We start from the raw sequence: 16,127 nt of genomic DNA on the forward strand, positions 1-16,127 counted from the left end.
TATTTTATGTGAATAAACTGAACTAAATAAAAAATTTCTGAGCGTCTTCTAAGAAAATGTGTGATAGTAACTAGTCTTTGAAATTATACTTAATTGTTTGTGTCTTTTTTATGTTCTGTGGTGGCAGAGGCAGTCAAAGATAAAGTCGTAGTGATACCTTGAAGGAAATTTTCTGACAGACTGACATAAATCAGTACATAAAGTAAAAAATGGCAGCCGGAGTGTTTTTTATTACCTGCCTGCTCCTCTCTAGTGGGTGAAGACTTCATGTTGCCCTCAGCGATGTAAACCGGAAAACTGGAACACTCCAGGAAGAGCTGACAGGCAGCAGTGAACGCAGCAAGACATTCCATCTGCTCAGAAGACATCTGCTCCTCAAAGCCACTTGTCCATCTTTTATCAGCCACCACTGTTAGAGTGTCCATTTCTGCACTGCAGCTCTTCCCTGCCTCTGTCTGACCACCTGGGGTGATGTATAGCCTCACTAAGCAAGAAAGGAACTGCTGGAAATGCTCAAGGCAGGACTGCATCACTGGTTTGTCCTGGGGCTTGCTGTTGGCTGAACTACTGAACCCATATTTGGGTTTAGGTTTGAGTTGAAGAGGAACGTCTTCAGGGCTGGATGCCTCATCCTCAAGGCATTGCACATTATCAGGTTGATCACCACGCTCTGCTTGGTACTGAATGAAGTCAGTGAATCCACTTTCTGACAACCGGCCACTTAAAGCGTTCTCGCTATCATCAAATACCTCAGTGCCTGTTATTGGTAGGATCTGAAAGATAATTTTTAAAAAATCTTCAGCATGGTATACAAACCAGTAGCTATGTTTCCATCCACCTATTTTAATGTGCATTTTGGATATGTGCATAAAAAAACGGTTCATAGAAACGCCAAGATGCGAATAACTTTTGAAAATGACTATTTATAACCGAGTAGGATAAACTTTATATTCGATAAGAAAAAAACATGCAGAAACTACGATGGAAACACTTTTACTGAACAATTTCCAGTATGCGCATTAAAAAGCGCTATGTGTTTTTGTTATAAGAGATCATGTGATGATAAAAATGTGTGTGAATGGACAAACCAGCCATCTGACCACATTGTAAAACATCTGAAATGTTGTTTTGGTCATTCTAAAATGCCTTAACCCTTTCAGCATCAGTTATTAATTTTTTTATTATTTTTATTTATTTAATTTTTTTTAAGCATTAGAGTTTTTATATTATTAACTACCTCCAGAACCATCAAGATCGTCCGTGCTCAGTGTCTCACACCTTCAAACACAACCACGTGTTCATTGCGTGTTAACAGTTAACAGTTTTCTGAGGCGCAAGTCATTTAAAAAATTAAGATTCACGCAGCTTGTCCTACCGCAGCAATTTCTGTTTTTACTATTGATATTTGACGCCAGTTAATCAGGAAGTGACGATTATGTTCTCTTTGACCAGAAACACTGGTGGATTTGCACGTCTTTTATGCAATATTCCTGTTTTATGCATAAATTTAATTCACATTTTTGAATGAAAACATAGCTAGTGTTTTCTGATCATGCTTATAATTAACATGCTGATGGCAAGTTGTCCTTGAATGGTTGCAATCAGAATACATTTATGCAGAGGAGACATAAACTAAACATATACAGGCAAAACAAATTAATACCAAAGGCTCATGATAATACACTCAGGGGTTCTGAAACAGAACAAAAACAGAACGTGTTCAGGACCATGTGTCAAGCCTAAAGGTAAAATATGGTTTATTCTCTTAAAGGCTGATCATTTTGAAACTCATCATCAAAAGAAATAGGCATTATACCACAGGGGTATGAATAATTTCGGGCTTGACTATATGTGTATAAAAATGTATGTAAGTTTTATTTTTGTTAACTCTACTTTGAGCCAAAATTAACATTTTATGAATCACCAAGAACCACATTTTAAGCTAAAAATATTTTTTATGCTCTGCTGAAAAACAATAGATATTTATGTCTTTGAAGGCCAGAGGGTGAGCAAATGAACATACATCAACATTTAGTTTATTGGGCAAAGTGTTTCTTTAAAGTTCACTGTTCTAACAAACATCCTACCAACTGTTTGATTTTCAAAATGTGTAGTTTTGCAAATCTCTTTTTGTAATATAATATTGTTATATTCTCATATAGACAAAATTTACAGCTGCCAATTCTGATGCCATGCTTGCCTACACCAAAGCTCTGCCATTCATTCATTTATTTTCCTTCTGCTTAGTCCTTTTATTCATCAGGGGTCACGACAGCGCCAACATTACCACCATATGTTTTACAAAACTTATGCAACGCAGTACTGGTAAACATCCATACACACTCATTCACATACATACACTACAGCCAATTTAGTTTATTCAATTCCCCCATACCGCATGTCTTTGGACTGTGGGGGAAACCAGAGCACCCAGGGGAAACCCAGGGGAAACCCATGAAAACACAGGAAGAACATGCAAACTCCACACAGAAATGCCAACTGACCCAGCCGGGACTCGAACCGGCGACCTTCTTGCTGTGAGGCAACATTGCTAACCACTAAGCCATTGTGTTGCCCCAAAGCTCCACCAATTCAACACATTTGCATAAAGCTCTTTCATCGCACAATAACTTAGCTAAAAAAGAAAACATTCAGACAGAGACAGCTCAGTGGCTTCAATCATGACCGTGTAGCAGCGCAGAGCCAGACTCAGGTGGTAAGCAGCAGGATACCCAGAGGAGGGAAAGGCGAGCGCTTGAGAGGTTGGAGGCCATTTTCACCTGAGTGGAAATGACAGACTCTTGGGCCTTAGAGGCTAGACTTGGCTCCCACTAGAGAGCGGAACTCAGCTGCGCATGAACGTCTCATCCCAATTCCCCTGCTTTTTCCTCCCTGCATGTTGGCACCATCCAGGGAGTCTGGCATAATTTAGCTGAAGCTTCACTTTTTGAAGGGACACATTGTCCCCAGTAAGGTAGCAAACAGGTCACAGGCTAACAAACTTATGTCAGGGGCCAATGAGGGAGGATCATTCTGTCCACTGGACCCAGACCAGGGAGCAAGTGAAGGCACATGAAGAGGGAAGCCCACACCATCAGGCAGAAGGATGGTTGTTTCCAGGCCAGTGCTTGTATGACGAACAGGCCGCATTGGCTTGTCTTTGGCATTACAGTGCTGTAGGGACTGTTTCCAAAAGCTTCAAAACAATTACGAGACATTCCAAGTTCACAGAGTGCTGTTGATATTGGCTGTGAGATGAAGTGCTGAGTGATGTACAAAGTCATAGAAGAAACAAGTACATTTAGCACTGAGCAGTTATGCCAAGTTTCCGTTTATTCTACACTACATATTCCCTATGTGAAACATCTATAAAAAAAGATCACATGAAGCACAGGGCAGAGATTAGAATGACAGATTTTGTTTCAGATTTTTTTGTTTCAGCACTGGTGCCAATGTGTTTCTCTAACTGGAGTTAAATAAAAGCTTTGCAAAGCCTTTACAAAACTGTCTTTGATGTATTTAATCAGGTACCAAGGGAATTCATATAACTAACTCAATCACATAAATAGCACAGCTTCATAATCAATCATCAAATATTCCCCCAATTCATTAAAAAATTTAGAAAGCCTATAAACATTACAAGGAAAATAAGAATCAGTACATTTCCATTAGTTGATATAGTAAATAAATATTTTTAACCCCAATAACAACATTTGCTAACTACTCACTGATGCAATAATGTAGTGTTAAAAGTTGTACTGTTGAAGATTACTTTTCTTTTTTAATCAGTTACCAAGGAAACTTCATATAATTGAAACACTTGAACACGAGGGAATTTCATATAACTGGCTCAATCACATAAATCAAATAAATAACACTGCTTCATAGATAATCAAATATTCACTTAATTCGTTCAAAATTTGAGAAAGCTAATAAAAAATACAAGAAAAGTAAGAATCTGCAATTTTCCTTTAGTTTGAATAGTAAACAAATATTTTATTTAATATTTTAAATTCTAATAACTGCATTTACTGACTACTCACTGATGAAATATTGTATTGCTGTAGATTACCTTTTTTTCCCTAGAAAAGGCTGGGATTTAAAATTCTAAAATCTCCATATATTATGTACACGTTTTCTACTTAAGAAACAATTTTAATTACTATTTAATTAATTTAAATTTATTCATTTGCATCAAAATGAAAAAGCTGTCAAACAGATTCCTATTCACACAGATCTATGCAAAAATTCAAAACACTGTATATTGCAAGCCAAGCCACAAGTCTGAGGCATCTGAATAACACTGTTGAAGTTAGTAACTTTACTGTAGTGTTAGTAACTGTACTATGGACTGGGATTCGGATGGCCGATTTGATTGGATACTATACCAAAATTGGCAACCCGGGGGTGTTACAGACTGTACCAAAAAGCTAAGAATCTAGGGGTGAATTTACGGGAGTTTTCCGGGAGAAATAAGAAAACGGGAGGGTGGCGGGAGATGGATTTGAAACACGGGATACTCCCAGGAAAAACGGGAGTGTTGGCAGGTATGGAATAAAGGGTCTTCTAATAAAAACGTGTTTCGAAATACTATTCTTACATTGCTGACAGGACCATATAAATTAAAGGGTTAGTTCATTAATAAACTAAATTTACCTCATCATTTACTCTTCCTCATGTGATTTAAAACTTTGATGAGTTTCTTTCTTCTCTCAAACACAAAAGATATTTTAAAAAATTTTGACTTCCATCGACTTCCATAGTAGAACATAAAAACATTACTATGGAAGTCAATGGGTCCCAGAAACCAGCATACTTCAAAACAGCTTTTGTGTTCAACAGAATAAGTGAAGGGTGAACACAAGGTTTTGAACAAGTGAAGGGAAAGTAACTCCCCCTAATGTGAAGCTCATAGTATTCTTCACTTTTTATCATTTGTTAATCCATTTAACATCAGCTTTGCATAAATTGGTGTCAACTAATTTGATTAAACACTGCTTTCCATTTTTAAATGAATACGATGTACCCTTACATATTACGTTATTAATTTGCTGAACACATTTCAATGATTTGATTGGCTCTCACCATTTTCTCATCTTTGTCTCTTGCAGAAGGGGTAGTTGCAGCAGAGGATGGACCGGGGGGCAGTGTAAGGGGTGACACGAGAGGGGGTTGTACTTTGCTGAGAATCTTCGAGCAGAGGCGCAGACAGTGAGTGAGTTCTCGGAGACCCAGTGCCTGCAGGTGTGTGGTAAGAGCGGAAACCATCCGCAGCAGCAACTGAGGTAGATGTTCTGTCTGGATCTCAATGTACGTCTCCTAGAAAGAGACACATCATGGGAGGTCAGTTCCTTATTAATATTAAAGTATCGTTTCCGTATCGCAGTCAGTGCTATACATTTAAAGCTACAGTTAACAAAACAGAACAGAACAGTTTTAGCTTTATGTGTGGAGTAAAAGGGAGTAGCAAGCTTTAGATATTTAATTGGTGAGCACATGCAAGTTTGTGGTTCTACCTTCCACAACATTCATAGGCAAAATGATGAACATTTCTTTTTAAATATGTATATAACTTTTTATAATATATAATTTAATATAACAGCAAAGAGGCTATTTCATTTTTGTATCACTACATATTCCAGACCACAGAAAAACTGAGCAAGTGATTACGTGCCACATTAATATGGATGTTTCTGGAAAGGTAGCCAAACAATTAGAGTGAGGTGAAGTTTAGGTGAAAAGACAAGTAAGAGCAGTACTGTACCTGGCAGATAACCCTCATGCTTCTAGTAGGCTTCGAGGAAAGAAACAGAAAGCAGAGATTTTCAGACAGACAGAAGCGAGCAGAGCAGAGGCCAGAAAACATACTTCAGAAACCCTGATTGGTTCATTCACAACCAGCGTTAGGGAAATGAAGACCAAGATGATCTCTGAAACTTTCACAAGGACATCAACACACATATAAATCTGGACACATGTAGAAAAATGTCAAAACTATAAGCAAAGTGTCGCTAAATTATGCATTTTAGTTGCCTAAAACTAAACAGGTAGAAACACCAATATTAGTTAGATAAAATGTTCATTTATTTACAATCAAAAGTCATCTTCATAGGGTGTGTTCTTTTATGGGACATAATTTGTGAAAGAACTCAATTTAACATCAACCAAAAAAATGCTCTGCGCAGGGTTAATCACGTTTGTTGTATGTGCGTACATATGATGCTATTTTTATCAGGTGAAAACTGATGAAGAGCTTATAAATATGCAAATCATTTTAAATCCCACCAGAAATTCCTCTGTTAAACAAAAATCTGCAGCAAGGAGATGGTACTTCTGATGCTTGCAATGATCGCAGACAGGACTAGAAAAACCTATAATGCTTGAGAATTCTTAAGAACTAAAAACAGCGCTGTTTGGGACTGTTCACGTTGGATCTAAATGTGTGCTGAATGCACCGCTTCTATATTCAGGGGATCTGTGTCTTAAAAAGACTTAAATTCAATGAAATAGTGTTTTGTAGGTCTTTAATTTTTTTAACAGGTCCTAATTTTCCTATGTCCATGTAAAGCTACCCAGTCAGGCCAACACCCGTCTAGTCACTAATATTCAATCTCAATAAAAGTTTTAACTAAAGATTATTTATTAACACTATTTACTAATATGGTTTAAATATGTTTCCTACAGTAACATTTATTTTAATGTTTTTTTATGCTTTAACTGGGCCATTGGAATAATTATTTAATATTTAGCCTTGTGTACGTCTGAAATTTAATTCATAATGGTCTTAAAAAGATCTTAAAAAGTATTAAATTTGACTTGATGAAAAAGTAAGAAACCCCGGTAGAAACCCTGATATTTGAAATAATGAACTGGAGTACAGAAAAAATACGATATGTAAATGGTCCATAAAGCCTTCCAATGAGAATGACGTTGATCACAAAACACCATGCACACCAAGCAAGGGTACTCTTGGTATTGGAAATGCAAGCCTGATTAGAATGACCCATACCGCTCAGTAGATGTCTTTGGACTACGTTGCATTTCCAATTAAGTCCAAGTGTCCCAAAATTTGTTTAATTTTGGGTGTGCATCAAAGTATTGAATGGCAGAGTTTACCCTTATTTAAATTAACTTCACTAACAGCAATCAAACCAATTTAAATTAAACACGCCAAGTGTGAACACACCCTTAAAGCATAAAATAGAAAATGAGGCTAAGTAGATAAATCATCATATCCAATGTTTACCAACCAAAGACACAATGTCCAACAAGAAGTCCACCAGCTCACAAAACTCAACCAATGAGCGTGCTGATGTTTCAGAACTCAAAGTCTGCCCAGGGGTATGACTGCTCTGAGTCCACCTATAAAAATCAGAAAGAAGTTAAGTTATAATGGACTGACAGCTCATATTGTTCTTCCATTATCCCACACATACCTGCAACACTCCTCAAACCACCGTGCAATATAGTCCCACATGTAGTAGGGCTCGAAGGAGTTAAACAAGAGGTTGGCTGTTTTTATAAGCTCTGCTGTTTTCTTGTTCTCTCTGAGTTTGCTGAAAGAAAACAACACAGCAAGACAGTTACGTTTAAAATATTGAAATACATTGTAATAAAATGAGACAGAAACAGTACAGACCTGCTAAGTTGAGTTTGATCTTTGCTGAAGGGGTTTTGGTTCTGCAGGTCTAACTCAGCGCGGCACTGAGTGTGCAGGGTGCGGAACACTTCGATCAGAACATCCTCTAAGATTGCTGGGCCTAAATGTAGGGAACAAAAAAGAATCATGAGTATTCCGAGCACTCTTTGTTTGAGTCAAAGCATACATCATGTTCTAATAACTGTACCCAGTTCAGGCTTATCAAGAAGGCTGATGAGAATGCGAAACGGCTTCAAGTCGTGCATCAGGATGCTCTCCTCCTCCCCTCCTCTAGCCTTTCCTTGCAAGATCCCCACCATGGCCTAGAAACACACACAGACACATTTAAAAATGCAGTAACATTAAAGATCTGAACAGTGTATAAAACAAAGAACACAAAAATGTTGAAAACCCTATATTAAATTTCAGTGTTATTAATTACTATAGTTTAGGTCATCAATCAATCTAAAATAGTGATAATATACATCAATGTGTAATATTTTTTAAATTTAGATTCTGAGATGTAGGCATTGCACATATGGGCAACAAACACAAGCATGAAATTGAAGAAGTCCCACATACAGTCAAGCACGAAATTATTAATTTCCCTGGGCTATGAATAATTTTGGGTTTGACTGCATGTCACCAAGAAGAACACTGCAAAAAATGCTTTTCTTACTTACATTTTTTGCCTTGTTTCTAGTCTAAATATCTACAAATTCTTAAATCAAGAAGCATTTTCTAGACAAGCAAAACATATTGTCTTGTTGTAAAAAATAATATGACAAAAAGAAGTGAGATTTTCCTTAAATCAAGCTAAATAATCTGCCAATGGGGTAAGCAAAATAAGCTTATCATAAATTGAAAAAAAAATTATTTTGCTTGATTTGAGGAAAAACTCACTTTATTTTGGCATATTATTTCTTAAAACAAGACAGTATGTCTTGCTTGTCTAGAAAATGCTTATTAATTTAGGAATTTGTAGATATTTACACTAGAAACAAGACAAAAAATCTAAGTAAGAAAAGCATTTTTTGCAGTGAACTTGTAAGACTGCTTTTTTTCCCCCTGGATTTTCAATTTTGACATTGTGATCGAACCTTATAACATCAAAAAATAAATAGTACATACATGAATGAACATTAGTGCACCTAACACTGCGCCTTTACCAGACACAATGTGATAGGAAATTATATGTTCACACCAAACGCAATACAGCTACAGGTGCAACAAATTAAATAGCAGTCAATCTTAGCAATTGTATCAAAGTGTAATCTCAAAATTAAATATGTAACCTTATATCGAATGCCTACAAAATAATCTGAATGCCTATGAAATAATTTCTAAGAGGTTTGGATTAAATTTAGGTATAAGCAAATTAAAATAGAATTGTACTTTTTTGGCAAACTATCACCTTTAGAAAGTGTTAGTTAATGCCAAACATAATATAAGTGTCACTAAAGAACTCAAGATGGATCACTAGTCTGTATTACCCTTGGGAAAAGCATCAGATTGAGAATGCCTATGCAAGTGTGTGTTTCAGATCTTTGGGGATTTCACACTTGTTCTAACGCATGGCTGCACAGACAAAGGAACAGACGGTCCATGCAATAACCTACTTCCCAAACAAGCGAGATCCAACAAGTGGCTCAAACCAGATGGCACGCAATGAAACAATTCCCTCTCCAATAAAACAGAGGAAAACGCCAAAAAAACAAAACTCCTTATGCTGAAGCCCCAAACTCAACCTCAAGGGTATCAGGACATTTTAAACATTGCACTGAAAAGCTCTGTCTGTTCCTGTATTTGGACCAGCGTCTCATTGCAAGCTAAACCATGCATACAGACCACATGGAAAGAAGCAAAGACATACAGAGTGGCTTATTGACAAAATGTGTGCATGCACCTGTGCTCAACTACAGACATAACAAAAACTGTTTGATCTTACAACAAAAGCAAACTCAAACTTTAAAACAGAAAGAGGACTCTAGAAGTTTCTGTGCTGCTTTTTATTTTGTTTGGAGCAGTGGGATTGGCGTTGATATCTGATGTCCCATTGATGCTCGGAGCCCAAACAAAACGACTTACATCAATCAATGTTATTTTGTGAGATCAAACAAAATGTGCACCACTGATGCTGATGTTTGGACTTATTCTGCTTTAAAGTTTTCACCTTACCAAAATGAGCATCTCCTTGGAGTAAGTGTTGAAGTAGTGTGTGACATGCTCCTCTGGATTACTGAGGCGAGTACTGCGAGGGCCTGCTTTCACACCATTGTTATCGAAGCCTGAAAACACCAACATGCACATGAACCGCACAGTCAGGACACTTTAATTGACTTGAGGATACAAGAGAATATTTGAGGAAGTCAAATATGATAACAGGTCCTGAACTGATTCACAAAATACAAACTTACCACAATTTTCATCCACAATGTATGAATAGCAAGCAAGAGACAAAATAAGGTCAACCAATACCCTTAACATACATTCTGCACATTGCTAATGCTGGGTTCACACCAAACATTGCTTCACTTGCTCTAATTTACTTGTGGGATGATTTCCCCCAAGCAAATGTTTCGCTTGAGTTCAATTATTTGAACTATTTGAACTTTAAAAACAAAATTGAGGCAAATTCCACACATTCACAGCAAACATGACAAGCCGTGATGAAATGCCTCAATTTGTGCAGCTGCATTCATACGTAATTTACTTGCTTAAATATTTAATTCTGCATTTGGTGTGAATCCAGTATGACAGAACTTGTAATATATGGTTTTTCATGAAAACAACTTATGTTGTTGCTTATAGTGCTGCACGATATTCAAAAAAATTGACATTGCGGTATTTAGTTTTTCTGCTATATATATTGGAATATAAATACAATTTCCCCAGATTGCTTAAATAACTCTAATTGTAAAGAAATTATTCATTTAGATTGATTAGGGTGATTTTGTATGGGTATGAAAAATGTATAGAAATTAATAAACAAATTGCAAGCAAAAGATATTACAATAGAGCAACGGAAAAAAGTTAAATAAACATGCTTTATGGTTTTCTATAGACTCCACCAGTATTCAGGTACAACAACTGCATAATGGAATGTAAAATGTAGTCTCTTCATTGTATTCATTCTGTAAAATTATTCTTCATTAAAGTTATAAATGTACTTTTTTTAGTACCTAAATGTGAAAAGATTCACTCTGTTATGGTTATACTTTGCACAACTGTTGTGCTGATCAACTATAGTCCCAACTCAACATTGCACATCCTGCAATGTGACTATTGCAGACGCACACATTGCGATATCAATTCTAAAACAATATATTGTGTAGCCTTACACTAGTTGTTTATATGATGTTCAGTGAGAATTGCAATTAGCTAACCATGATTAAAACCTTTATTGCTTAATTTGTTGCCTGCAGATACATTACCATTCAATAGTTTCAAGTCTGTAATAAATAGTACTATTATAAAAACAAGAAAAAACATTTTTACTTTAAAGCTTTGTTTCGTGTAAAAGCTGTACATGCAATTTCATTTAACGGAAACTTGTTGGTTAGGGAAAGCCATGTAATTAAAAATAGAGACCAAAAATAAAACATTTCAAGATGATGTTCATACAGTTTCTATGTGAGGTGTGAATATCTCACCCAGTAGCCAAGCATAAAGTCTTCGGTTCAGGGACATGTCTCTTCTTAGTACAACATGAAGTGCTGCAGACAGTATCCTGATCATGTCTGGACGTGTAGCCTTGAATGAACCAGAAAGTTGCTGTTTAATGCATTATATTTGAGAGCCCTTTTTGTGTGCATTAACTTGTGTGCCCTTTTTAATCAAAATACATCAAATTGCAGCAACTAGAAGAAAACTAATTACATTTAAATATAATCGGTTCCATTGTGGACAGATCTCCTGTCTGTATGAAATCGTGTACTTCCCTAATACATACTCCGTGAACAACAGTATGAGAGTCTAGTAGTTTGTCCGAATTCAAAGTATTCAAAAAACAGTATGTGAGGTATACCTGGATAAGCTACTACTTCTACGTGTGCATCCAGTGTACAATATACTATCCCATGCATCTCGATATGGTAGTTCGTAATTTTAAAATCAAACCCAAATATGTTTTTTATAATATTTGTAACTCTGCCACCTGTGAAACAACATAGAATAGTCTACAACAGAGTCCTACCAAAAACACCTATCACTGGACTTACTATAAACAAGGATTTAAATCAATACATTTACGTTTTGTTACCTGACTCATGTGGAAGGGAAAGCAGAACAAGATGAGATCCAGAGTACTCCTTTGCACTAACACACTTGAATCCTGCACCGATGTGCTGACTGCCTCCACCTGATGAAACAGCAATCATATAAAATCATGACTCTAGTAAAATTACAATTCAGTGGTTGCACCCATTAGACAGTTTGCATCATTTTAAAGCATTCGTTATATATACAGGGATTTTTTGCTGCTATTATGACTTGATCACTGTACCATAAGTTCAATGTCACTGCCGATGATGTACAGCTGGTCTTCCATGGACAGTTTTCGGTTAAGGTGCAGTAGGACGAAGGTCACTCCAGGCAGACGCACAGCAGGGCTGGTTAGGATGCTCCCCCATAGGGCACTATAGAAGGCCGGCTGCTCCACAGCTGCAGCCACCTTTTCAAGCAGGGTGTTGGTCCTTTTGGCAACAGATCAAATAAGACTTAAGGGTAACAATTTACATTCATGTTCAAGAGTGAACACTTGTTAATGCACAATTAACTTAGAATCTGCAATATATTTGTTACAATATTTATTACTTCTTCATTACTGTTAACAAACATACAGTTCATTGTTAGTTTATGCTAGCTGGGTTCCATAAAATAATACTTAGTAATACAATGTTGAAATAAAACATTAATAGTTAACAACTGGTCACGCACAGCATAGCATCAGAGGTATATTTCCAATGTAAATTAATGTAGTACGAAAAGAAAATTATTGTGAAGTGCTAAAATTTGAGATGCACTTCAGAAAAATTATCAGTTGTGGGCTAATAATTTGGGCTATGAATATATATATATATATATATATATATATATATATATATATATATATATATATATATATATATATATATATATATATATATATATATATATATATATAATATTTGATTGTGCATGCTCACTTTGCTTATATATAATGTATTATCACGTAATTATCATAATCTTTTTAAAACACAAGCAAATTACCAATTAAATAGCACTGTAGGTCTCAAATTGAACGTGCAAATATCTGTTTATTTAATGTATTTTGAATCAAATAAATGCAGTATTGGCAGGCATAAAAACTGGCTCATTTTAGAATCAGTTCTAGATTAAAAACCTTCATTTTACCTGTCATAATACTCTGAGCCCTCTTCCAGTCCAGGTAGCACCCCAGTCAGGAGTCCCTGCAAGCCTGGTTTAAGAGTCTTCCCCAATGGCAGGTAGTAGGTCTCGTATAACCCAAGTAATACTGGCTTCACAGACATAGCAGCATTGGATAATAAAGGGAAGAGCCCAGAGCTGAGGAGAAGGGGGATAAAAGGACATATTAACCACTTAAATTTACAGTAGCAGAAAAATTCAATCCTGCATAATCTCTACCTATAGAGGAAAAGATCCTTCGCCAGGCGCTTTGGTCCAATGATCTTGAAGATGATTTCGTAGGTCTCCAAAGCCTTGCGGTGAACCCCGCTGGGCAGCGCTGGGTGGAGGCATTGGGCCAGACGCTTTCCAATGGTCAGTTTCTTGGGCACAACCTGATACTTGCCATTGTTTTGCAAGACCTGTGAAAAAAATAAGATTAGTAATGCAACTTCTAAATGAACTACTTCTAAATGCCTTCAGAAGAATACCTTGTTGAGCTTTCCGAGCGCTGAGATCAAATCGGCCCATTCGCTGGAGTACTCAAAGTTTTTTAAGGCCTTATCAACTGCTGCCACATAGTTCCTATACTTTGAGTCACCGAGGAGCTCCAACTCCTCTGCATTCATCGTCCTACACGATGGGACTAAAAGTCAATTCCGAGGTCACATACAAACATCACACCTTCTGTTGATAAAATAAAGGGGGGAAAAACAATGTTTATCTCAGGCAAAAGGATTGTAGACAATGAGTAATGTTGCAATGTAGACCACATGCTTGTTAATGGAAAAAAAGAGCTCACACCCAGATTCCAGTATACGCAATGCTAAGCTTTACCACGTGGTTTATTTCTACACTCAAGCAGAAACAGCCCTTTAGTGTTCAGAGGAGCTCACTGTCACTGGTGGAGAGGCAGTTGAATTATTAACAGGAGTGACTCAGTTGCAGGTGAGCCACTTTAAGCGATAAAGGACAAAGAGTAACAACAACAATAAAGCAGCAAATGTGGAAAAATAAATGCCGCCACATTTTAAGGAACTCTACTCTGCTGTTAACTACTGTTATTTTATTTAAAGGATTATTCAAGAGATCACTTACTCGCCCTCATTTTTTCCAAACCCACACAAGTTGCGACATTACTCATTATTTATTGTCAATTTACTCAGCCCATCCTAGATTTAGGTTTTTGGCTTTTTTTTACATTAAAGAAGCGGAAAACTAGGCTTCCTGGTAATTCATAAAATAGATAAATTCATAAGAAGTCCATGGTTTTGGGTCTTTCATAATTTAATAAATATGCTTTTCTTTGTGTTCTACAGAAAAACACAACAACAAAAAAATCAAGCTTGCAGTCAATTTATTTCCCCTGTGGCCATACGAAATGTTGAAAAAATATATATGCATGCCATAAAATACAAGACAATGTTTAATGAAACTGAGAACTTTTCTAAATCGAAATAATTGATTCGTCCAAAACATTATTTACAACATTGAACCTTTATTACACAGCCTCAGAGCCAGAAATTGGTTCAATTATCATTGACAACAGTTTGGGGCACAGGTTTTCAGTCACATACTGACATATAGCAAACATTAGAAACATGTTATGAAAAAAACTTTCAGACTGAGATTGCATATTTGAATAGAATTTTTCTTTCTGTATAGATTGTAGCATATTGGATAAGAACAAGTAAGTACCATTTTAATCACATAAAAAATAAATAAATAAATCTTTCACTGTAAACAAACAAAACACTCGGACTCCAGACAGTTGTAAACGTGCCCATAATTGTATGCTGAAGCTGAGGATGAAAGATAACAACGTCGTAAATAATGTTTTGTTTCTTACACAAACCAATCACTTTCCTTCAGGTTTTAACTTTATTTTGCCTCTATATTTTAACTCTTAACCTGTAGCTATTTACTTGAATTAATGAAATTTCAGGATGGCCAAATCTCAATCTTCTAAGCTATCTTCTTATTATTAAGTTTACTTTCCCTTTACATTATACTTCCACAGGTCAAATTTGACAAACGTTATGACAGAATTTGCATTATGGGGTGGACTGTCTCTTTAAGATGCACCATAAACAGCTCTCAGATCTCACTCTCTAACCAAAACAAAAACAAGATTATGAAAACCCGTCAAACCGAAGCTCTTTAAATCTAGATTTTCAACTGTGCTGGACTGATTTAAATAATCCGACAGATTTCACATAGGGTCAATACATTTGTCTGGCTCGCTGTCATTTCCTATTATCTGGTGATAGGGAACAAGGGACCATTATGTGATGAGAAGGCCCCTCAAAAGCGGTTAGCCAGTGTGACAATGATGAATGAGTGGTTCATGGTGAACATATCTCCAGGTTTCTCCAAATGGTACGATATTCTCCCCCATACACTGAGAATAACCATATAAACACGATCAAATGTCACGATGACACGCTAGTTACATGCTAAGCTATTGTACGCTCGCTATAGAGCTGAGGATCTTTCTTTTGAGCTGCTGCTTACCGTTGTCAGTCGGACGACGATTTTTGTGTGAAGATCTGACCAGTGAGGGGGCTGTTTGTTTTGTTGAATGTGTGGATGGATAAGTGGATGAATGGATGGATGGATGGATGGATGGATGGAATGGTTGTGAGCGATGTACGGTCAGATGCGACGTCGGTGGTTATACTGACGGCAAAATAAGCGTTCCGGGACGCCGCTGGCGAGATCACATATCTGCTTTCAGTAAAGCCATCTGTTATTCAGCAGAGGTAATGTTGCCATCAGTCCCGAATGCGCTGACACTCTGCGGATGAAACCATTTTTGATGAAAGTCGTTGACAGGTGAAATAATCTGTACTGCGCATGCGCGAACAGTTCCTTGTTAAAAAGGCAATACGTCACCTTTTCAAAATAAAAGTTCCAAAATTGCGCAGTCATGACGTCACTTTTTCCTCAGACGATAAATGGCACACTTTCGAAAGAAGAAATAACGAAAACGACTAATGTAAAGCAGAGCAAACATCAGTATGGAGAAAGGTACACACACTAATGAGAATTGGGATATTTACCTGTAAATGTTGATCAGTTA

General features: G+C 36.6%; 1 protein-coding gene across 10 annotated transcripts in view; it reads right to left on the reverse strand.

Annotated features, from left to right (window-relative positions):
• Positions 1–15,894, reverse strand: part of dop1a (DOP1 leucine zipper like protein A) — a 34,874-nt gene extending 18,980 nt beyond the window's left edge. The window contains exons 1-15 of one of the 10 annotated variants that reach the window (XM_073926187.1): positions 15,730–15,894; positions 13,537–13,732; positions 13,286–13,467; positions 13,034–13,204; positions 12,144–12,333; positions 11,901–11,999; positions 11,293–11,392; positions 9,818–9,900; positions 7,848–7,962; positions 7,640–7,760; positions 7,437–7,556; positions 7,251–7,362; positions 5,765–5,794; positions 5,086–5,319; positions 236–773 (exon numbers count right to left, since the gene is read on the reverse strand). In XM_073926187.1, coding sequence (XP_073782288.1) covers positions 236–773; positions 5,086–5,319; positions 5,765–5,794; positions 7,251–7,362; positions 7,437–7,556; positions 7,640–7,760; positions 7,848–7,962; positions 9,818–9,900; positions 11,293–11,392; positions 11,901–11,999; positions 12,144–12,333; positions 13,034–13,204; positions 13,286–13,467; positions 13,537–13,674 — 2,233 coding nt within the window. In that variant the 5' untranslated portion in view covers positions 13,675–13,732; positions 15,730–15,894. Of the gene's footprint in view, positions 1–235; positions 774–5,085; positions 5,320–5,764; positions 5,795–7,250; positions 7,363–7,436; positions 7,557–7,639; positions 7,761–7,847; positions 7,963–9,817; positions 9,928–11,292; positions 11,393–11,900; positions 12,000–12,143; positions 12,334–13,033; positions 13,205–13,285; positions 13,468–13,536; positions 13,733–15,559 lie in introns of all 10 variants that reach the window. The other 9 variants (XM_021473017.3, XM_073926188.1, XM_073926186.1 and 6 more) reach the window with 9 other exon arrangements.
• Positions 15,895–16,127: the final 233 nt, after the last annotated feature.

The sequence above is a fragment of the Danio rerio genome, chromosome 16, assembly GCF_049306965.1.
Source record: "Danio rerio strain Tuebingen ecotype United States chromosome 16, GRCz12tu, whole genome shotgun sequence".
Classification (NCBI taxonomy): domain Eukaryota; kingdom Metazoa; phylum Chordata; class Actinopteri; order Cypriniformes; family Danionidae; genus Danio; species Danio rerio.